A 23,829-nucleotide genomic window follows, 5' to 3' on the forward strand; every position below is an offset into this window, starting at 1 on the left:
TATCTTAGTTTTGAAGCTGTGATCTAAGAAACACCAATATCTCTGCCGTCGCAGAGGCGAAGTTCCTGGAACTTATTATAAGAAATCGCTCCATGAAATATTTCTCTCATTTACTACGTTTACATGGACAGCAGTAATCTAATTACTGACCTTACTCTGAGTAAGTCATCCATCCATCCATCCATTCTCAACCACTTATCCGTTATCGGGTCGCAGGGGCAGCAGCTCCAGCAGGGGACCCCAAACTTCCCTTTCCCGAGCCACATTAACCAGCTCTGACTGGGGGTTCCCGAGGTGTTCCCAGGCCAGTGTGGAGATATAATCTCTCTACCTGGTCCTGGGTCTTCCCCGAGGTCTCCTCCCAGCTGGACATGCCTGGAACACCTCCCTAGGGAGGCGCCCAGGGGGCATCCTTACCAGGTGCCCGAAGCACCTCAACTGGCTCCTTTCAATGCAAAGGAGCAGCGGCTCTCAGATAACCGAGCTTCTCACCCTATCTCTAAGAGAGAGGCCAGCCACCCTCCTGAGAAAACCCATTTCAGCCGCTTGTACCCGCGATCTAGTTCTTTCGGTCACTACCCAGCCTTCATGACCATAGGTGAGGGTAGGAACAAAGACTGCCCGGTAGATCGAGAACTTTGCCTTCCAGCTCAGCTCTCTTTTCGTCACACGGTGCGGTAAAGCAATTGCCATACTGCTCCCACTGCTCCGATTCTTTGGCCAATCTCCTGCTTGCATGTTCCCTCACTCGTGAATAAGACCCCGAGGTACTTGAACTCCTTCACTTGGGTTAAGTACGCATTCCCCACCCGAAGTAGGCACTCCATCGGTTTCCTGCTGAGAACCATGGCCTCAGATTTAGAGGTGCTAATCCTCATCCCAGCCGCTTCACACTCAGCTGCGAACCGATCCAGTGAGTGCTGGAGGTCACGGACTGATGATGCCATCAGGACCACGTCATCTGCAAAAAGCAGCGATGAGATCATCAGGTCACCAAACCGCAACCATCTGGACGTCCCTCCAGAATTTCACGTATCAACATACAGTTTTGGGTGTTTTTATTACATTTTTTTTTACAAACATTTCAAGAGCAGTTAATTATTTGACATGCTGTGTGTGCAAATAGACAACTGCTTGAAGCCGTGTGCTGTGTCTCAAACTGCATACTTACCGTCTAAATCAGGGGTCACCAACACGGTGCCCATGGGCATCAGGTCACCCCCAAGGACCACATGAGTCACCCGCAGGCCTGTTCTAAAAATAGCACAACTCACCGTTGAACTGCGTCTAAAATTTGATATGCGTTTCTAATTAAATTTAATTATTTATTTTTTTATACTGTCAAATTTTTATTCCCATATTGAAGTTGACTATTCCCATATTGAAGTTGAAAAGGTATAGTTCAAAGCTCAGCTCGTGGAGAGTAAGCTAGCGGGCGCAACGAAGACGGGTGGGCTGAATGTGGTTTCTTGCCCCAAAAACATGGCCGAAAAAAGAAAGGAATCTTATCATTTTTACAGTGAATGGGAGGAAGAGTTCTTTTTTTACTACTGTGAAAGAAACCTGCATGTGTTTAATTTGTGGGGTGACTGTGGCAATGGCAAAGCGGCACAATGTGGAGAGACACTTCAATACGTGTCACAAAAGCTACCATGCTAACTACCCACTGGGCAGCACTCTACGGGCAGAAAAAAGCCCGTGAGCTAAAAGCAGCTTTGGGTAAGCAGCAGTCTTTTTTCACGAGGCCGGCAAAAAAACACCCAAAAAGCAACCGAAGCCTTGTTTAGAGCTACACATTTTCTGATAAAGAAGAAAAAGACATTTTCAGACGGAGAAGTTTTCAAAGAAGCAATGACGATAATTGCTAACACTGTACTTAAAGACGAGAAAAATGGAACCGATCTAAACTCGACTCTCTCCAATGTCCAACTGAGTGCATCTATGATGGCTAGACAAGTGTCGGCTATGTCCGGTAACTTGGCCAATCAGCCGAACCGGGATCTGGCGAAGTGCAGGTGGTTTAGCATCCAGTGCGACGAGTCCGTGGACAGCAGCAGTACAGCACAGTGTTGGTCTTTATCTGGATGGTGTTTGATGATTTCTCCACAAAAGAAGATCTCCTGACACTACTGCCCCTAAAGACAACTATGAGGGGAGTTGACATTTATAACGCGGTGAAGGAGTTTTTCGTGCAGAAAAAGGTAGCATTGGAAAAGCTGGTAGCAGTGACTACAGACGGGGCTCCTGCTATGATCGGCCGACATACAGGTTTCATCGCTCACTGTAAAGGTGGCCCAGATTTCCCAAAAATTCTGCATTACCACTGCATCATTCACCAGCAGGCGTTAAGTGCAAAAGTGTGTTCATGAAATGTAACAGATATAATTTTGTTAAAAATGCCGCAGATTTGGTCATTAGTGCAAAATGTGATAAGATTTATTTAAAAATATTAAAGTTGATTTTTCTTAAACATTACATAATTGATAACTTTTTCAAACATTGTGCAACATAGTTTATGATTTGTTAAAATGGTTTGTCAGTGGCTAGTGACAATGGGACATTTTTCCTATGAAATGTTGTAGAAGTGATCATCTCAAAATTTAAACAATTGCTGAGATTAATAGAAATAAAGTGTTGAATCCCTTGTTCCCAGCTTGTTAATTCATTGTTGATAATTATTGTGAGAAATCATTAACGTGATCAGTGTCTTCACATAGATGAGTATCATTTATCATTAATAATAATATATAACTAAAGGCAAACTGAGCAAATTTGTTATTTCAGAAGAGTGTATCAAACTGGTAGCCCTTCATATGACTCAGTACCCATGAAGTAGCTCTCAGTTTCAAAAAGATTGGTGACCCCTGGTCTATATATTAGCCGAGATACATGTAATTCTCCTACTACAGGCCTATAGTGGGCAAGCACGCGGCTTGGGACACAGCCGTGTTCTGTCTTTTTTGCCGTAAAACGGTTGAGCATTGCCATGTGTGATTGGATCCTGTCGCAAAATGCGGTGAAAACTCTCACACGACGTTAAAAGTGTGATTAATGTGTTTACATGTCTGTAATACATGTCCATAATGCGACTAAAACAGGAGTACTCCACATGTCTTAATTCGATTTTTGTTTACTTCGTGTATGGCCTTAATGGGATTAAGGTAATTAAAAATTGCTGTTTACATGGTAGTTTCTTAATCAGAATATTGTCTTAATCGGGTTAATAGTGGATTATTGTTGTCCCTTTAAATGCACTGAATGTAATACATGCATTTCTTATATCATTGACTCCCTTCCATACAGACAGCAATACACTATGACGTCATAAAATTCTAATTCTAATTCTAATTCTAAATTCTTGATGATTCCTACCAGTCAGTGGTAAGTCTGCATAGGTCTTTTGCTCTGCATAATAAAGGGCAAACTGCCTGCGTGTCAACACGGATTTCAAAGTGAAACTTTTCCACAAGCGTCCTCCGGTTTGCTTGTTGTCCAGAAAAGCTGAAAAGACTCGCGCAGCCCACCCAGGGACACCAAATTGTCGTGGAAATTAGACAACACTCGCAGACTCGTCCTCTTAAGGTAAAAAGGTTTATTACAGAAAGATGGTTAATACAGTATAGAATAAAGCAGGATAGAATAATGAGAGTGTTCTGAAGCACTTGTACTAAACCACTACTATATATATGAAAAGCAGAGCATAACACACTTCTGTGTACCGATAAGAAGCAGTTTGAGGCAGTTCAAACAGGCTTTGTTTTAAGGTCTTGGAAGATGTGCAGACGAACCTTGAACAAAAGAACAGGTTTGTGTCTCTGTAAGCAGATAAACATTCTGTACTGATCTCAGTGACATGACATGGCCTTCTTAGGCGTTATCCTCAGATGAACAGAAAAAGAACAAGAACAAAACTATTACAAAGTAAAAATTAAGTGATTTCCCTCACAGGTTCTAATAGTTTTGCAGAAATCAATTCCTAAATCAGATTTTACAAGGACTTTCAAAATAAAATCATGCACCAATGAATCGAAAGCTTTATAGAAATCAAGAAACGGAATAAAACGATCATAAATAATGAAGTCATTATAATCCAATAAATCTAACACTAACCTAATGGTGTTTGCAGTGTGATGACTTTTTTTTATTACACCAGATAATGTGATTTGTCAATAGTAGTATCCAGTACAACTTTAGGTCTATCAGCAAATACAAGGGCCACAATTTTATAATCATTCTTTAGCAGGGTTATTGGACGCCAATTCTCAAAGCTATCCCTGGTAATCTGTTTCTTATCAATACTTTCTTCTAACACCTTAGAGCCGAAATTACAAGTTGAGGGGTGTTTTCGGTGGCTTGTATCGGTTTTAGGTTACAAGTTGCAACTTCGCCTCGAACGCAGCAGAAGAACATGGATGCGTCCGCCACTTCGTATGTCGAATTCGCCGAAGTCGAAAATGACGTCATTCCGACCTACTAATTAGTACTTGCAAGGCAAGTCGATTGCATGATCTGGCTTTCCCTAGTCGGAGGTTAGAAATTACAAGTTACAACATCTACTCGAACTTTTTCGGTTTGGCGCGTGCGTGTTCGCACCTTGGTTGATATGGAGACACACAATGCGTCTAAGCCGCAAAGCATGCTGGTTTGAAATAAAATGCTGAAGTAAATGCCAGAGAAAATGCACTAAGGGCCGACCAATAGGTGAATCGTACCGGTAAGCGTCAGCCAACAATACAGACGAAGAGTACGAGTCAATAACACACCCACCTCACTTTCAGTGAATGACACAATAACGGGAGTTCATCATAAACGGTTGGGCTGGGTTTTTTTTTTTATTCTTCTTGAGCAGACTCAGCAATATCAGGTAAATAGACACTTCAAATTGTTCTTGTCTTTTCAATTTAGAGAAGGATTTTTCATAACTTGGTGTAGACCCACCAGATTTGCACGAAAGACTGTTCTGCTTTTTTTGTGTGTGAAATAATTTATGTTAGCTAACCAAGACGGGTTGATGTAGATTATCTGTTTCATTAACTAGGCATCTAATAATTGTTTTATTTAAACATCAGCGTTTAAAATAGTTACCAGTAATATTAGCCGGGTATGATTGCAGACTCTTTAGATAAGACAGATAACCAGTTACTTAAGCTAATTAGCAAAAAAATGCTAGGTAGTGAGTTAGACACTTAAATTTAGCTTACATTCATAAGTTACCTAACTACGTTTCCCAGCTATAATTCAAATTGCGATCCTAGTATGTTGATACTGCTGATGAAGGATAATGGGAGTAGATGGGCAATACACCATAGCAACGCCTGACTGAAATGTAGGTTGATGAGGTTGTTATGCAGAAAATGGAAGAAAGGCTACCTAGTACCTCGTGTTGATATTATGTAACCTGCTTTTGCACGATGGCCAGTGCCTGCAGTGTCGTGTAGCTTTGCTGTTCTGGAAGGGTCCTTTTCACTGCTAAACTCTATAAAAATGGCAGCTTTAATAGAAATGTGTAAGTGACCAGTAAATATATGGTACCCTGTGAAAGTTGCGGAGTGCATAGTCCTGTTGAAACGGCACTATATCGGCCTTCAGTGACAAGATGCTCCTGCGTGAGAATAAAAAAGATTGGGGCATGTGATCGCTATTCTGTACAAATCCTTACATGGCGATAAAGGATCTCGGACTGTACTTTGTAATGTTCCTAATTGAATTCCACGAGGCAAAAAAGAGGGGCCAGTGTAGTTTAGGTCTATTCTTGGGCAAGAAAATAATCTTCTACATCTAAAAACATACATCTATGTGATTGCAGAGCAGTCATGTCTGACAGGAAAGCAGTAATAAAAAATGCGGACATGTCGGAGGAGATGCAGCAGGATGCTGTTGAGTGTGCTACCCAGGCTCTAGAGAAGTACAACATTGAGAAAGACATTGCTGCCTACATCAAAAAGGTAAATTTTGGATCTGGATCACACCAAGCTGTAGAAGCTCAGAATGCAACAGTGTTTTAAACTGGGACAATACTGAGCAGTATATGTACCTATCCAAAATACTGGATGGTGAGAGTTTAAGCACTTTTTGATACCAGAGTACAAAGTCAGCTTACATGATGAATTCTCTTGTCTGTCACTCAAGGAGTTTGACAAAAAATACAACCCCACCTGGCACTGCATTGTCGGAAGGAATTTTGGCAGCTACGTGACCCATGAGACGAAGCACTTCATCTATTTCTACCTGGGCCAAGTGGCCATTCTGCTGTTCAAGTCTGGCTGAGACGGAGCTTTACCTCATTATCACCTGACCATTTATTACTGACTGACTACAGAAAGGCTGAGCATTCCAGTTCTGGGACCTGCCTTCTCTTGGCTGCTTTCCCCTCTTTTTGGTTTAAGAAAATGTACAAGGAAAAAACATGAGTAAAGAACATATTTATTTTTTTTCTATACACAGGCTGAAAAGTTGTCATTTCAGTGTGTGTTTTTTATTTTATTTTAATTAAAACAAAATGGTTTGGCTCACTGGATGGATGTAAGGAGTAGTTGTTTTTTTTTGCACAATGCAAGGTTAAGCCTGAAAATGCCACATAAAATTCAATGTCTAAATGGAATCTGTAAGTGGATTGGTATGTTGGTATGTCTTTACCAGTGCCTTGAGGTTTGCCATAAGTTTTACAATCATTTTGGTAGAATGTTATATTAACCCCCAGTGTCTCCAAAACATTAATGTGGTATCCTCAATTTGCTATTGTTGAGTTAGATTTGGGTCTTTGATAAATATGTACTTCACTATTTTATTGTGTTCAGTCACGTTAATCAACTTCAGGCTTTTCTTCCTGCTCTCATTTCAGTGGTGTTAAATCAGCCATCTAAAAATGTCACTGTCTTTCCTAGAAATTTTGGTTTCTCGCACTCCCCCACACACATCCAAATAGTTTATCTAGAATTTTAATAGGTCTTGTCCCTATAGATTGCCACTCGATTTAAACCTTGGTCATTAATTTCTGTTAAAGTACTGTGGTTTAAGATGTTATGTGCAACCTATATAATTAAATGTTCATCTCAAGATTACTGTACTACAACTTTCTGCTTGACTGACTTGATGTAAGTGGCAGACCCTGATTAAATGTTTATCCCAGTAAGCAGGTTTAATTATAAGATACTGAGACTAGAGTGATTTCAGTTGGCATGCACCTTATGATTGAAGACTTTTGAGCTTTAAAGTCTAAACTGAAGCACAGCCGACAACTCGGCAAATTCCAAGTCTGGATACCATTTAACAGCTTTCCTTATTTAGCTAGGTTTCTCAAGCAAGACTATTCCACCAACTCTAAATCTGTACAATTTTAATTTATAGCAGAATTGCATCTCTCTGCAAAGCTAGTCCAAGTTCCAGTACAGGTTAAAAACTCAGTCTTATGCGCACTGGTGAAATGTTAATGTTAAAATGATCAGATCTCTAAACCCCACAAATTCCACATACATACACTATGTGGCCAAACGTAGCTGATCCAGGATGCAGCTGCACAACTTGTTTTCAACCATCCCAAGTTCTCACACAGCACCCCATTGCTATACTCCCTCCACTGGCTTCCTGTAGCTGCCCACTTCAGATTAAAAACACTGATGCTTGTCTACAAAGCCAAAAATTGGCCAGCACCCATTTAGCTTAAAGCACTTAATGACACCCTGCACTACACCACATTCCCTCTGATCCTCCAGCATGGCTTGGTTAGACCCACCATCTCTTAGGGGACAAGCAAGGCATGCATCAATGGTCTTCGCTGTTCTGGTATCTAGGTGGTAGATGAACTTTCCCTAGATGTCCAAACAGCTGTCACTGGCTTGTCTGATGGCAACTAAAGACCTACCACTTCATTAAGTACTTAAATTAGCACTTAAAAAAAAAAACAACTATATATAAAAATCTCTCATATATATATATATATATATATATATATACACACACACACACATAATATATATATATATATACACACACACATGCATAATATATATATATACACACACACACGCATAATTATATATACACACACACATGCATAATATATATATATACACACACACACGCATAATTATATATATATATATATATATATATATATATATATATATATATATATATATACACACACACACATAATATATATGTTTTTCATAATATACTACCTCCCCAACAGGGTTTTCAGCCTGATGGTACACTTAGTCCCTGACCTAGTGAACCACTTATGAGGATGTATTTATTGATCAAGACCTTCAAAGCACTTCTGCCGGGCTCCAGACTGTACCTAGAACGGTCCGAAATATGCAACGAAAAATATAAATTTGCAAGTGATATTTTTGCGGGTGTCACCAATTTTGATGATATAAATTTATAGGTTATGACTTAAAAATTTGCATGTAATGTCTTTTTTACTTGAGTGTTCTGTGAGGAGTAGCCTGTCACATCATATGTTGTGTTGATGTAATAAAATTGCACTGCACATGAAAGTTTCAGTGGGAGGGGAACAGTATCACCTTCAGCCAGAACACCAAAATACACATGGGGAAAGCGAGGATAGATTTCCACACCAGAAAAACATCAAAACGAATAATCTGACTTTCTCCCCCCAAACAGTCCACCTTCTTCAAGCACCAATGCTGATGGCACACCTGTTAAATTTTCTTTTAAAAACAGGCTCCAGTTGTGATTGTATTAGAGATATTTATATATATTAAAAAACATTTTTTTAAAAACAGCAGCAACACACATCATCTTTCCATGTCAATCAATGAACACCCAAATAAAAGTGCAGAAAGGCATTTTAAAGCTTCTTGGATTTATGAGTTTGCATGGCTCAGTGGTACACAGAAATTGTTTTGTGACTTTTGTTCCAAAGCATACATGCAAACTACATGACGAGAAAGAATGGAAGGAGCGAAAAATAAAATTCAACATTGTCTATATGATTGCATGACCAAATTTCCTGATAATACTAATGAAAAATAAGATCAGACTATTAATATCCAGATGGAGAAATTAGAAAAATAGACTGGATACGTGCAAAACATGACAACGAAACAGCACGTGCTTTGATTAGAATGTTTTGCATCTAATTGAGATATTGCTTGACCTACCAAATTCAGCTGCTCAGTGTGAACATGGCTTTTCAGCTCAACAGGATAAACTCAAAAGTACACAATTCACTCCATATGTCAATCCTGGAAGACTTAATCAGGATCAGCACAAAGGTCCAATCACTTAAAAGTTTGATCCTGAACCACGTGTCAAACACTGGCTTTTGGCAGCCAAGTGATGCTAACAATTATTGTCAATGACACTGACTCAGATTCTGTGTGGAAAAAACTGCAAAACAATTCTTTGTGAATATATACAGTTCGAGTTGGGAAAAACCATTCAGTTCCCATTTTAAGTGAATTTTAATTCCCAGGACATCCAGAAGATGGATGAAACTGCTAACACTTTAAAAGGAGGGCAAATGTGACAGGATGACTGGAAGTAAGTGTTTAAAATTTTTTAAACAAGTTAATTCTTATGTGACACTTAAATAAGTTGGCACTTGTTTTTTCTTCTAAGAGCCAATGGCTCCTTAACAGATTTTTGTGGCTGGAACCCTGTTATGTAAGTAGCACTGGATAGGGGCATCCGCCAAATGCCATACATAAACATAAATTCTAACACATGACCCATATGTGGTTCTTCCCCCTGCTGTTGCTACAAATTAACACACAATATGTCTTTGTATGCTGCAGCATTAAGATTTCCCTTTACTGGAACTAAATAGCCCAAACCCATTTCACCACCCTTGTACGATGTCCATATGAATTCTAACACCAACTGTGCACCAGGGGCCTGTACCATGAAGCTAATTGGACAAAACCAAACCAATCTAATCCAGCTTCATTGGTACCATGACACTGGTTAAGACCATACTCTGTCAACTCAGACTTTGATCCTTAAGCCATGATTAGTCCATGTGCACATAAACATGTGACTTTGGCACTGAACAGCCACTAGCGTTCAACATTCGGGGGGGAAGCAGGTGTGCATACTTCCAGTTGAAAAGCAAGAAATTATTTTGCAGAAATAGGGGGAGGAATTTAGACCTACACTAACCGCAAAAAGCAACACCATTGCAGCTGCCAAACCTCTGGAGCGTTGCCGATTGTCTAAGTGAGAAAGTTTACTTTTACAATGAAAATAAACAATGCAAACTTATAACCAACATCTTTCATGTAATTTCATATTAATGTAAATTGCTTTAATTAAATGTTTCTCTGCAAAATGCTCGTTTGTGCTGGGGAGTTGAATTAGTTGTGTTACTTGTGTCACTTTGCGCACAGTTGATTGGTCCAAGCTGGGTTTGAGTTCTCCTACTCAGAACATAACCTGACCCACAGCAGGTTAGACATGGAGCCCAAGTTACTATGGCAATGAACACTAGTAAAAGCCGAACCACTTTTGGGGCACCTAAAACCCAGGGTTGGCACAAGCTAAAGTGAAACTTACCTGGCTAGCCACCTAAACCAGCTTCATGGTACAGGCCCTAGGCTTTCTGACTTGACATCAGTGCCCAATCTCAGTGCCTAATGCTCTTGTGGTTAAATGAGCACTAATCCCCAGAGTCACATTCCAAAACCTATTGGAAAGCCTTCCCAGAAGGCTTTTCTAACAGCAGGGGGTGGGGTGTCCACATACATTTAGCCCAATAGGTTATATAAGTAAATTCATAAGCTAGTTATCAACAACATTTGAGTCATGTTAGGCAAAAACAAACTGGGCAGTATAGGTACTTCTGTAACAAAATAAGAATTACTACTTATCTAATACTCAATAACATGGTTTAACACACAGTCCAGTTAGTGGGTGGAATAACCAAGTTTTATTTCTTTAGAAAACCAGTTTGTGGGGATACACCCCATTGGAGAGGAAAAATTGGGAGCGCAGGTACCCTTTCAGCTGAGGAACTTTTTTAATAAGAGGCAACAGCTGAGAGTCAACAGCTTTCTGGTCTTCCTTCCGCTGCTCTGTCAGTTGGTACTTCTGCAGTCAATAAGAAGAAAAAAAAAAAATCAGCTGAAATTTCAGAAGTAAAAAAATTAGAAATAAATAATAAAAAAAATTTATTAGTGATGTGTGCACCAATGTAGCGGCCGATAACATGAAAAATAGCCTTTATCGGCCAATACACTGAAAACATTAAAAACATCTGATGATCAGGGTGGGAAAACAAATTTTGTAAAGATGTCTCGTGTGGAATGATGACAAAACTGCAGTTTGTAAGCTCTGTACTGCTAAAAATTTTACATCGGACGCTGCAGCAGTGATTCGGCATCGAATCTAATAATTATCATTCATTTAAAAGAAGGCATAAAAGGTAGAACTATTGGTATTGGCCGATATCACTGAATAATCAGTTATCGGTATCAGCGGAGAAATTTAATATCAGTGCATCTCTATATACACACGAAACCAATCATGCTAGCTAACAGCAGTCAGCTACAGAACTGTCAGTTAGCTTAATCTCATACTGAAAATGAGAAATAATTAAATTTATTCTAAGAAAAAAATATACAAATTTATTTGCATATATAGATATTACAACTCACAGAATCACACATGAATGACTATTTTGAAGGCATGCAAAAGAGAGCAGATGCTGAGCCATTTAGACACTAAAATCAAATCATGTTCTCTACTGAATTAAATTAGGACTGAATTAAACTACAGTCTGAATTAAACTACAGTCCTAAATTAATAATAAAAACTCCCTTTCACTGCACCTTGTGGTTTGTTACTCACTGCCTTTAGACATCATTTTAATTCTGTTTACTTTTGATCATAATGTTTTAATTTGACTTTACAGATCTTACATGCACTCCCACCCTATCAGTGCATCTACAACCTGAGTGAGGAGCAATGCAGCCTCGTTACGAACACATCACTTCCGTTCTAATAAACAATTTACACCGCAAGTGTTCACATACAACATAATGACAAACTGGAATTAAACTAAACCTCTTAAGCCGCTTGCACCAGTTACCCCTGCCCCTTGCGCACAGTGGAGCATTTTAGAAATAATGCTAAGTTTGTGCTCCTGCATCACTGTTTTATCTCTGCGGTGTTTAATATAAAATGCTCTCCTGCCTTACAAGACTTTCTTCCTCAGTCACTTGACAATTTCGCCTCCATCTGATGGTGACTGACATCATGTTGGGAATAAAATGCAACATTGACAAAACAGTAAACTGAAGAAAGTCATCGTCAGTGAGACTGGGTATTAGGCTAAAGTTACCAGCGTCGCATTACGTGCGTATGACATCATGGGCTTATACTTCCGGTTAGTTATGTTTTTTTTCAAAAAAATTATATATTATATTATATATTATATTATAAGAAATTAACACACTACATGCTAGTGTTCTATTAGAAAGGCAATATCTCAAAAATGCATACACTAGATGGTAGAGTACACAGTGCATACTATGTGTATAGTACTTCATTTGGGACCCAACTTTACTAAACGTAATGAGTTTAACGTAATGAGTACATGTAACCCGTGCCGCATGCAGACCAACTAATCGATAATGAGATTCGTTGACAACGACTTTCATAATAAATTATTATCGATTAGTTGTTGCAGCTCTAGTCTAGCGTTATTCTACTTATACCTTAGCAAGCTGGAACGTCTAAGAGTCAAGTTAATACTTATCGCTATGTTAAAGCAGCTATAAACGGTCATTCCCTCACTAGCTTATGCGGCCAAGATTTTCATTATTTTTCCCATGCAGTGGCAGTGACATATTGCTGGGCCCACAGCCCTGCAACTTCAAGACTGGAGATATGGCAGTTGTGCAGGTAAGCTTCTCTTAAGTTCTGCAAGTTCAACTTCCCCCATCACCCCCTTCAGAGTCTTGATACAGATACATTTACATACATCTACATGCAATTAGAAATCACTCTCCCAGGTTACTGTCTGCAAGTATGCAGTGAAAAGAAACTTGTGTTTATAACAGCTACTCTAAACTCCGAATGCTGACATGCAGAAAAGCAAAACTTTCCATGTCTTATTGTTCAACGCATTTTTAGTCATGTGCACCTTGCGGCACACTATATGACCAAAAGTATGTGGACACCCGACCATCACACCCCTATGTGCGTCTTCCCCAAACTGTTGCCACAAAGTTGTAAGCATACAATTGTCTGGAATGGCTTTGTATTCTGTGGCATTAAGATTCCCATCACTGTAACTAAAAGACCCAAACCTGTTTCATCATGACAATGCCCCCATGTACAACACAAGGTCCATAAAGACAGGTTTGCCAGGTTTGGTGCGGAACAACCCAAGAGGCCTGAGCCCTGACCTCAACCCCATGCAACACCTTTGGCTTCAAGCACAGACTGAGCACCAGGCTCTCACCTAACATTAGTGCCTGACCTCACTGATGCTCTTGTGGCTGAATGAATAAAAAAAAAAAAAAAAAATCCCCAGCACCATGTTCCAAAATCTACAGGCAAGACTTCCCAGAAGATTTGAGGCTCTTACAACAGCAAAGGGAGACCAACTTTGTTTTAATACCCATGGTTTTGGAATGCGGCCATGTGGCTGTGACTGTTGGATGACCACATACTTTTGGCCATATAGTGCATGAAAAATTATTTGGTACCTCTTTCTCAGTGTCAAAGATCTCCCCTTCTTGGTGTTTGGGCTTCCTGAGCTGCTTCTTCTTGAAGTAAGCATCATTCAGGTTCTTGGGAAGCTTCACGCTTGAGATGTCCAGCTTGGTGGAAGTGGCAATGCAGAACTTTTGATGGGCACGACGCAGAGGAACTCTGTTCAATGCTAATGGACCTAAAAAAAAAAAGGGCACAAAAAACTTGGGTATAAAATTTCTAGACCAGACTAAGCAAAGTTTCTAGAGAAAGCTCATCTTGGCAGCACAACCATCAAATAAAAACATACCTGTGACAAGGAGGAGCCCACTAGACAGCTGCTTGAGAAAAACCACACGCTGGAAATAGGAAAGAGGCAAGAGTCATCAAACAGCAATATACTATACTTGTTATTCCAGAATTCAGCCCAAAACAATCATGCTGTATTCAAGAAAAGTGCACATTTTTCAATGACACTTCCACTAAGTCAATGACAAACAACTGCCATATCACTGTTCCCACCTCCACAGTATGAGCAGCAATTAGCCAAAAACCAGAAGTTCTGTATTCTATTAAATTTCACATCACACTTTTCTGAAACATGTCACAAGGGTACTCTTAGTCAGATGGATAGTGCCCCAAGAGAGAATATTGCCCAAAGAGTGATTAAGCTTGACATTAGAAAGATATGCACTACTTTGAATAATTTGTCTGACCCAAGGGTCAAACTCCTATAATTTTACATTGATTGGAACATGTAAAATAGTGAAACCTACACATTATCCTGTAAACCTATTTAGACTGGTCCCTGATGGATGTATACAAGCATCGGTAAATAAATTAGATTTAACTTGGGGGGGGGGGGGGGGGGGGGGATAATGCCATTTGTTTAGCATTTTTTGCTTTTACTGACTAATTATATGGCTACTAAAGTCAAACCAATATAGTCCTTCTGATTTACAAGCTACAATTTCTCATTGGTTTCACCAGAAAGACAGGAGTGAAACTGGTGCATGTGGGTGGTTTATCATTTTAGCATGGGAGGATTGCAGCTGCAAGATGCCAAGATGACTGAATGTGATGGTATGGTACACGTGCATAAAGCGCTGCTTGTTAACACAAACACCTTCACTTTAACGACTCACGTATACTCCAATCAGCCATAACATTAAAACCAATTGCCTAATATTGTGTAGGTCCCCCTTGCGCCGCCAAACAACTTTACTCATTGAGGCAAGGACTCCACAAGACCTCTGAAGGTGTGCTGTGGTATCCGGCGCCAAGATGTAAAGATATTAGCAGCAGATCCTGTATAGTGTCCATTAAAATTGCAGAGTGGGGCCTCCATGGATCAAGCTTGTTTGTCCAGCACATCCCACAGATACTTGATCAGATTGAGATCTGGGGAATTTGGCGGCAACACCTTGAAATCTGTCATGTTCCTCAAACCATTCCGAACAATTTTTGCAGTGTGGCAGGGCACACTATCCTGCTGAAAGAAGCTGGCACCATTAAGGAATACCATTGCCATGAAGGGGTGTACTGGGTCTGCAACAATGTTCAGGTACAGGCTACGTATCAAAGTAACATCCACTTGAATGCCAGGAACCAAGACTTCCCAGCAAATCAGAGCCCAGAGCATCACACCATCTCTGCCGGTTTGCTTTATTTCCAAGGTGCATCCTGCTCCCAACTCTTCCCCAGGTAAGCTGAGCACACTCACCCAGCCATCCACATGATATGAAAGATCATCAGACCACCCCTTCCTCCATTGCTCTATGGTCCAGTTCTGATACTCAGGTGGCCATTGTAGGCACTTTTGGCAGTGGACAGGAGTCAGCCTGGGCACTATGACCAGTGTGCTTTTATGCAGCAAGTTGCGATGCACTGTGTTTTCTGACACCTTTATAATAGCTAGAATTAACTTTTCTTGCAATTTGTGCTACAGGATCCCTTCTGTGGGACCAGACCAGCCTTCACTCCCAACACAAGACCTTTTCACAGCTTCACCAGTTGTCCTTACCCATTTTTCCTGCTTCCAACACAATTTCAAGAACCGACTGTTCTTGTGGGGCGGCTGTGGTTCAGGTCGTAGTGCGGGTTGTCGGTTCGATTCCCAGCCCACATGACTCCACATGACTCCACATGTGGAAGTGTCCTTGAGCAAGACACTGAACCCCAAGTTGCTCCCAACCAGTTCATATCCCACCATTTCAGACGTGCCATTGTAATGAGATAATTAACATTCTTCACTTCACCAGTCAGTGGCTTTAATGTTGTGCCTGATTAAGCTGTTTTAAGGTTTTTAATGGAATATACTTTCATATAGCAGCTTCAGATCACAAGCTCATCTATAAAAGAGTGAAAGGTTTAGATGGGGTGATGGAAAATGTTATTGCTTACCACTTTACTGTTAAACATTATATTGTTTATATTTCAGATCTATTTTGAACAGTAATACTAACTTAAATGTTAAACAGAATTTGATTAAACCTGAGGAAAAACAATGTCGCTTCAACGTTGCATAGCAACAAATATACACACAGTTAATGTGTGGAAGTCTCTGCACGCCATGTTTACCCATGATCCCTCTCTCTGCATCATGACACAAATACACAAATGTTTATAACTTTACCTTATCCAGATGGAAACATACATTTTTTTATTGCTTCAAATATTGTCTGACATTTTACTTTAAGTTGACAGATGAGGTCATACCCTGTTCCCACCCATATTCGAAGTGGCATCCGACAAAAATATGCATGCTTAACCCTTTTACCCCTAAGTTCCCACAGTATTATGTCCCATAACCCTATATTTCCCAGAGAAACAGCACACCAACCCTGAGTTCCTGGGCCAAAATCAACATTTTAATTTTAACATTTTTAGGCCTTGAAACAACTTATAATAATGTATGTGTAATATTACTTTGAAAATGAAGCAGTTCAGTGTTTTTACTAAACTTAGACCACAATTCTTAACTAGAGAAATTACGAAAAAATGCTTGCTAAAATCCTTCTTCTCATTTAGAAGTACCATATGAGCATCAGCGTGGTCAATGCCTTTGAATAAATTCAAGTAAATAATAAATAAATAAATGCATTTCAGCACCTAAAGTCAAGTTTCGGGTGATAATCAGACCAGCAGATAATGTTTTCACGAATGCACAGAGATGGTCAGGTTATGACTCCAGACCCCTGCAGCGTCAGTCGCACTGGTTGATGCTGAAGATGAAGACGGATCAGGGTCTGAATCAGGAGAGTTTGCGTCACTATCAGTTTCAGCATCACCTGAACTTTCACTGCTGTCACTATCGAGAATCCTCGCTCTCGCCTGTGTAACTGTGTTTTTTCTTTTTTTTCACTGTTTTAGATGTACTTGTGCTCACTGTAGGTGTAACTTTAGCTGGAACACGATTAGCTTTTCGCTTTGGCATTTTTATTTAACTTCTACTATTTCACCAATATTCATGCTTGGATCAGCTTCATCGTAATGCCGGCGTAATAACAATCACGTCGTGACGTCATCAACCTTCCGGGTCAAAAAATAATGATTAAATAAGTAAGGAATCATAGCAGAGTAATGCCGGTACACCGGCCTTACGGGGATAACTTTTACACTGTAAATCCTCTATATCGGCCTTACGGGGATTTGGCATAGATGACCAAGCCGGTAAATCGTCCTTACGGGAATAGATCAAAGACGGGCAAGCCGGTTTTTCGGCCATACGGGGTAAGATGGTTAAAGCGTAGTATGACCACCCCATCACACTGAACAAAGTGTATTCACAGTAAGCATTATAACTACCTTGCCACGGTGGCGGCCGGTTAGCATGATGAGTACAGTTCCAGGCGTGATGGAAGAACGCAGTTTCCTCCTGTGCTGGCTGAAGGGCTTGATGCCATGACTGCGCAGCTTCCGGGGCACATCCTCTGTTGGGTAGTAACGTGGCTGAAAAAAATCAAGGGAAAGAGGTAAAAATACAGTGAAACTGAATTCAAGCTAGCTAATCTTTGGGCATTAAAGTCCCCATTAAACATCTTAGCTATGATTTCTTGTGTTTCCTTCTGAAAGAGGCAGACAGAGTTATGTATTAAAGTGCAAGACTGACTTACACAACAGCTAACATTTGAGAAGCTTAGCAAGGTAGATAAATAAGGAACACAAAACGAGATTACAGGGAGCCATTTACTTTTACTGATCGAGATGCTCCAACTGTGTATAAAGACAATCATATTCTCACTCAGTCTGAGAAAGTAACATATGACAGTCTTGAAAAGCCCCATGTTAAACACCTCTGACAAATGCCTGTCAAATATCCATAACCTCATACAAATACAACCCTCTTCAAAGTAAATAAGCAAAAAACTCCATTTGTTTCCCCCAAACCAATGGATAGACAGAAAAGAGTACAGGAAGAAGCCATGGCCAAAACTCAGACAGGAGATGCATTTAGCTAGATCAGCTTGTGCCTAGTTATAACCCATCTGAATATTTTATTGCTTTCCAAGAAATTAACAACTTGAGTGAAAATGAGAATACCTCCAGAAGTTTTTTTTTTTTTTAATACCCCCAGATGGAGCATTGAATCAATGTCCATAATATTATGGAACAGGAACAAAACCTCTGAAAGAGCCATTTTGATTTTAGGGGAACTTCAATGGAACTGTATTGTCTTCTGATCAATAATTTTGTCAGAAATATTTTCATCTTAAGAGTATTATTTAGTTAAGAGAGAAACACTATTGTTTTAAGTGGGGGGGCCTCACCATCTTGCGCAGTCTGATAACACGGGTACCTCCATTCTTGTCTCCACCAACAGTTTTCACCACGGTGGTAGGGGGTTTCTCCTTCAGCTTCTTCTCAATCTGTTTCAACAAGCAACAAATTTCATCCAAAACGTTTCCACTCAATTTATACAGTGACTATGTTTACTTGGACAGCAAAAATGTAAATATTAACCGTATTCTGAATAAGACAATATTGTGATTAAGGTGTTTACTTGAGTTACTTTTATAATATTCATTTCACATTCCCGTTTTACATGTTAGAGAACATAAATCGATTAACGGCACACATTATGTCACCACACCATCTGACGATCCCTCCAGAATTTCACGCATCAGCATACAGTTCGTATTCATTATGGAACCGTATACAGATTTGGGTGTTTAATTTTTTTTTTTTACGAAAGCTTCAAGTGCAGTTAATTATTTTCATGCTATACATGCAAATAGATGACTACTTTAAGCCGTGGGCTGCGTCCGAAACCATGTACTTACCTACTACATAGTAGCTGAAATACATGCACACAGCCATGCGCTCGTTTACTGTCAAATGGTTAAGCACTGCCATGTGTATGTCCTGTCGCAAAATGCAGTGAAAACTCCCACAGGACGTCAATAGTGTAATTAAGGTGTTAAAAGTCTGTAAAACACTTCGATAATTTGACTAAAACAGGAATACTCCACATGTCTTAATTCGATTTTTGTGTTTACTTCGAGTATGACTTTAGTCGGATTAAGGTAATCAATAGTCTCGGTTTACATGATAGTTTCTTAATCAGGGTAATGTCTTAATCAGGTTAATATCAGATTATTGTTGTCCATATAAAAGTACTGTGTCAATTCCAATCCATACCAGATGCTGTGGCAAATGCAATAGCTGCATGCGTTTCTTTCAGTGATCTGCACTCACCCTGGTTTCAGGTGCCTTAGTCTTCCTCTTGTACATGGCGCGCCGGGCAAACATGGCCGAGCGGGAGAAGCGTCCAATACCCCTGGCCAGTACAGGGTTGCGACTGCAGTGCCGCTTGCGGGCAGCCCTCTTTTTATTATCCTCAGCCATCTGAAACATTTTTACAAATCAGAGGACCGTTTGTGTGATTACCAAGTAAGAAACGGACAAAGTAGCATCTCGCATCTGACAACAGATTTAGGAAATATGGTTGGACATCTTAAAGTTCTGACTAATTGCTGCAGATTAATTTAGCCATTACAGCAAACTTCGCAAAACTTATAGCAATTACTAAGTAACAACATACTGTTCAGAGCCCTGCTATAATCATCACCCTGCCCATCATCTATACACACAAAATCTAAATGTACAACTGAATCAGTTTAATGAGACGCTCGCTCCCTGAACAAACGCAGCTAGCTTTAGCAGTGCTAACAAGCTAACCGCGTCTCACCGAAAACCTCCGGCATAAAGGAACCAGTAATAAAATAAGTAATCGAGAAACACAATACACAAACACATTAGAAGCTTTCATGATATATAAGCAATTCTGAAAGAACCGAAAACGTGCTAAGGTTACAACTAAGTTACAGGCGACATTCGGCTGTGGTTTCGGGCCCGTTATGAAAATACAAATATTAGAGCAGTGAAAAATGTTTTCTTTAAAATCTTCACAGATTTTACTATTAGCGGTAACGAATAACATTTATATAAAACTTCGGCTCTATACACTGAGGTATTTATATAAGATGACACCCGATTAAATTTCCGAGAACCTAAACACGACCGCCACAATTACCTCGAGCTAGGAAAAAAAGACCTACATCCGGGCACTGGACGCATATATAGTATGACGTAACACTCCACGTTTGCGTCTGTAGTTTCTTCTTTTGGTTTTAATGGCGGTTGGCAAAACAACTTAAGGTGCATTACCGCCACCTACTGGACTGGGGTGTGGGCAGCAGATTCATCCATCCATCCATCTTCTATACCGCTTATCCTTTTCAGTGTCAAGGGGAAACCTGGAGCCCATCCAAGGGAGCATAGGACACAAGGCGGGGTACACCCTGGACAGGGTGCCAATCCATCGCAGGGCACAATTCCATCACATACACATTCACACACCCATTCATACAATTTATTCTATAGACTGGATTTACGGCAACATGTGGAAAACTTCCCCTCCCTGGTTAAAAAAAAATCCATACCATGTCTTAATGCACAAGTGAAGAAGAAATCCAGTACCCATTGTGCATTCTGCTTATTTTATTATCTGCTTTCACCATATGACACATAAATCTATGTTCTATTAATGCAATATACAGTTGTGCCCAAAAGTTTGCATACTCCTGTAGGATATAAAGTGTAATCAATGTATGTAACTACAAAGTTGACTAATGTTTCAATGTGTGTACCTACAAAGTTTACCAATGCTTGGATATGTTAATCAGGTATAATTTGGTATGTATACCCGACAGTTACAAATTACTTGTGGGAAGCATTATCTACACTCATAGTACACTTGCTGATCAAGTTATGTGTGTATTGAGTAAGAAGAATTCTGTGGCTTACTAACAGTAGGCCTAACTGTTTTCTGTGTCAGTCCGTACCTCTGCACAACAAACATAATCTAAAAATATAAAACACTTTCTTAGAAGTGGTATTCTAAGTGTGTACATTAAGTGCTTTGTGTTTGTCTAAAACAGCTTCACTCTATGGCAGTAAATTAAGAACCTTGTATTTGTCTAAAGCAGCTTCACTTTGTGGCAATTAAAGAGCAATTAGGCACATGCCAGTAACTGGGTTTCTAAACAAAAGCCCCCTAAACTTGCAAATCAGTGTCAAAAGAAGAGATAAGAATTCCAGGAGGAAAGTACCAAGATGAGGCTATAGGTAGAATAATGTGACAAAGTAAAAAACCCAGGTCTGGTAAAACTTTTAAAGAGCATACCACTGACTAGGCATGCGCCACAAATATAAGGTATCATATGGATGTGAATAATTAGTTAAGGCAATGGAGATTGGTCTGTTTCTAGAAAGAAAAGGTGAAAGCCCCACCTAGGGATAATTTTACTGCTTCAGAGAGGTATATAAAGACATGTTTGTGTATGTATAATTCGGACCCTCTGCAGACTGTCTCACTTTATTGTTTCAATAAAGTTCATTTACTTTTTGACATCTACAAACCCTCTGTCTCTGAAGTTTTTTGACTTAGGCTGGAAAGATTGATTTTCCACTACACTCCTTGCAGAATCTGTTAAATCTTAATACTGACTACGTTTACATGGACAGCAGTAATCTAATTATTGACCTTACTCTGAATAAGACAATATTGTGATTAAGGTGTTTACATGAGTCGCTTTTAGAATACTCCTCTCATGTACCCATTTTACATATTATAGAACATAGTTTAATTAACAGCACACATCATTATGTCACCGCACTACGCCGTCCCTCCAGAATTTCACATATCTACATACAGTTCGTCTTCGTTATGGTACTGTAGACAGTTTTGGCTGTTTTTATTTAACTTGTTTGACGAACGCTTCAAGTGTGGTTAATAATTTGTCATGCTGTACATGCAAATAAACAACTGCTTGAAGCCGTGTCCTGCATCCCAAACTGCGTACTTACCGTCTATATAGTAGCCAAGATACATGTATTTCTCCTACTACAGGCCTATAGTAGTTGCCGGTACGTGGCTTGGGACGCAGCTGTGCTCTTTGTTTTGCCATAAAATGGTCGAGCACTGCCGTGTGTGATCATGTCCTGTCGCAAAATGCGGTGAAAACTCTCACACGACGTTAATAGTGTGATTAAGGTGTTTACATGTCTGTAATACACGTCGACAATGCGACTAAAACGGGAGTACTCCACATGTTTTAATTCGATTTGTGTTTACTTCGAGTATGATCTTAATTGGATTAAGGTAATTAAAGATTGCTGTTTACATGGTAGTTTCTTAATCAGAGTATTGTCTTAATTGGGTTAATAGTGGATTATTGTTGTCCATGTAAATGCACTGACTGTTAACAAAATAAGAGGGATCATAAAAATTCCATGTTGTTTTTAATTTAGTACTCTCCTGAATAAGCTATTTCACATAAGAGATGTTTACATATAGTCCACAAGACAAGACAATAGCTGAATTTATAAAAAAAAATTACCCTGTTCAAAAGTTTACATACCCTTGATTCTTAATACTGTGTGTTGTTACCTGGATGATCTACGACTGTTTTTTTGTTTTGTGATAGTTGTTCATGAGCCCTTTGATTGTCCTGAGCAGTTAAACTGCTGAAAATAACAATTTACATTGTTCATCCTGTTCAAAAGTTTACATCCCCCTGGCTCTTAATGTATCGTGTTGCCTTCTTGAGCATCAGTGAATGTTTGCACCTTTTGTAATAGTTGTGTACCAGTCCCTCACTTGTCCTCAGTGTGAAAAGATGGATCTCAACATCATATATCCACCATTGGAAAGGGGTCAAATATGCAGAATATGCTGGAAAAGCAAAGAGTGTGAAGGATCTGGAGGATTTTTCTGAAGAACAGTTAGCAGTTTAACTGCCCAAGGGCCAAGGACCACTCAGAAAGAACTCCAGAAACACTTGGAGGCAGCAGGTGCCATCATCACAGAGAAAATAGGCAATGCACTCCACTGCTCACACTTACCCCACAAGACTCAAATTACTAAAGGCATGCCGCAGTTCATTTAAAGTTTGCTACAACTCATTTGGGCAAGCCAATGAAATACTGGGAGAGTGTACTTTGGTCAGACGAGAGCAAAATTGAACTTTTTGGCTGTCATACTACATACCATGTTTGGAGAAGAAATGGCACTGCACATCACCCTAAAAACACTACACCAACAGTGAAGTTTGGAGGTGGAAGCATCATGGTGTGGGGCTGTTTTTCATTGCATGGTACTGGCAGATTTCATATAATTGAAGGTACGATGAATGGAGTCCTTTACCAGAAGATTCTTGAGAAGAATTTGCTGCCATCCACCAGGATGATGAAGATGAGATGTGGGTGGACCTTCCATAGCATACAGCAAAGGAAACTCTCAATTGGTTTCAGAAAAAAAAATCAAGGTGTTAGAATAGCCCAGTCAATAACCTGACTTGAATCCAATTGAACAAGATTTAAAGGCAATATGTTTAGAAGAATGGGCTAAAATCCCACCTGAATACTGCAGCCGATTAATTTCTTTTGTACAGGAAGCGCCTTGAAGCTGTCATTACAAACAAAGGCTTCTCCACTAAGTATTGAATAAATTTCAGTTAGCATGTTCAATACTTTTTCCTGTCATTCCTCTTTATTACACATAAATTTATTTATGGACTTTAATGTTGTGAATTATTTATATTTCTGGATTTCTTGAGTTAATACTGATGTCTGGTGAAAATTTCATGTGAAACGCCTCAT

General features: G+C 39.6%; 2 protein-coding genes across 3 annotated transcripts; one reads left to right on the forward strand and one right to left on the reverse strand.

The window, feature by feature from the left end:
- Window positions 1-3,490: 3,490 nt before the first annotated feature.
- dynll1 (dynein, light chain, LC8-type 1) lies at window positions 3,491-7,066 on the forward strand. 2 transcript variants are annotated; one of them, XM_017466839.3, is made up of 3 exons: window positions 3,491-3,582; window positions 5,807-5,945; window positions 6,130-7,066. In XM_017466839.3, exons 2-3 carry the CDS (start codon window positions 5,814-5,816, stop codon window positions 6,265-6,267), a joined length of 270 nt encoding a protein of 89 aa, XP_017322328.1. In that variant the 5' UTR covers window positions 3,491-3,582; window positions 5,807-5,813; the 3' UTR covers window positions 6,268-7,066. The 2 variants fall into 2 exon arrangements, with proteins under 2 accessions (XP_017322328.1, NP_001188181.1); NM_001201252.1 differs by lacking the exon at window positions 3,491-3,582 and adding an exon at window positions 4,785-4,864 and having other exon boundaries at window positions 6,130-6,514.
- A 3,805-nt stretch (window positions 7,067-10,871) lies between these two features.
- On the reverse strand, window positions 10,872-19,536 carry rpl6 (ribosomal protein L6). Its single transcript, XM_017467958.3, has 6 exons — window positions 19,363-19,536; window positions 18,435-18,533; window positions 17,473-17,616; window positions 13,976-14,024; window positions 13,680-13,864; window positions 10,872-11,055 (listed from the first exon to the last, which is right to left on the reverse strand). The coding sequence occupies exons 1-6, from the start codon at window positions 19,519-19,521 to the stop codon at window positions 10,903-10,905; spliced, it is 789 nt and encodes a 262-aa protein (XP_017323447.1). The 5' UTR covers window positions 19,522-19,536; the 3' UTR covers window positions 10,872-10,902.
- Window positions 19,537-23,829: the final 4,293 nt, after the last annotated feature.

This window comes from Ictalurus punctatus, chromosome 5 (genome assembly GCF_001660625.3).
Source record: "Ictalurus punctatus breed USDA103 chromosome 5, Coco_2.0, whole genome shotgun sequence".
Taxonomy (NCBI): domain Eukaryota; kingdom Metazoa; phylum Chordata; class Actinopteri; order Siluriformes; family Ictaluridae; genus Ictalurus; species Ictalurus punctatus.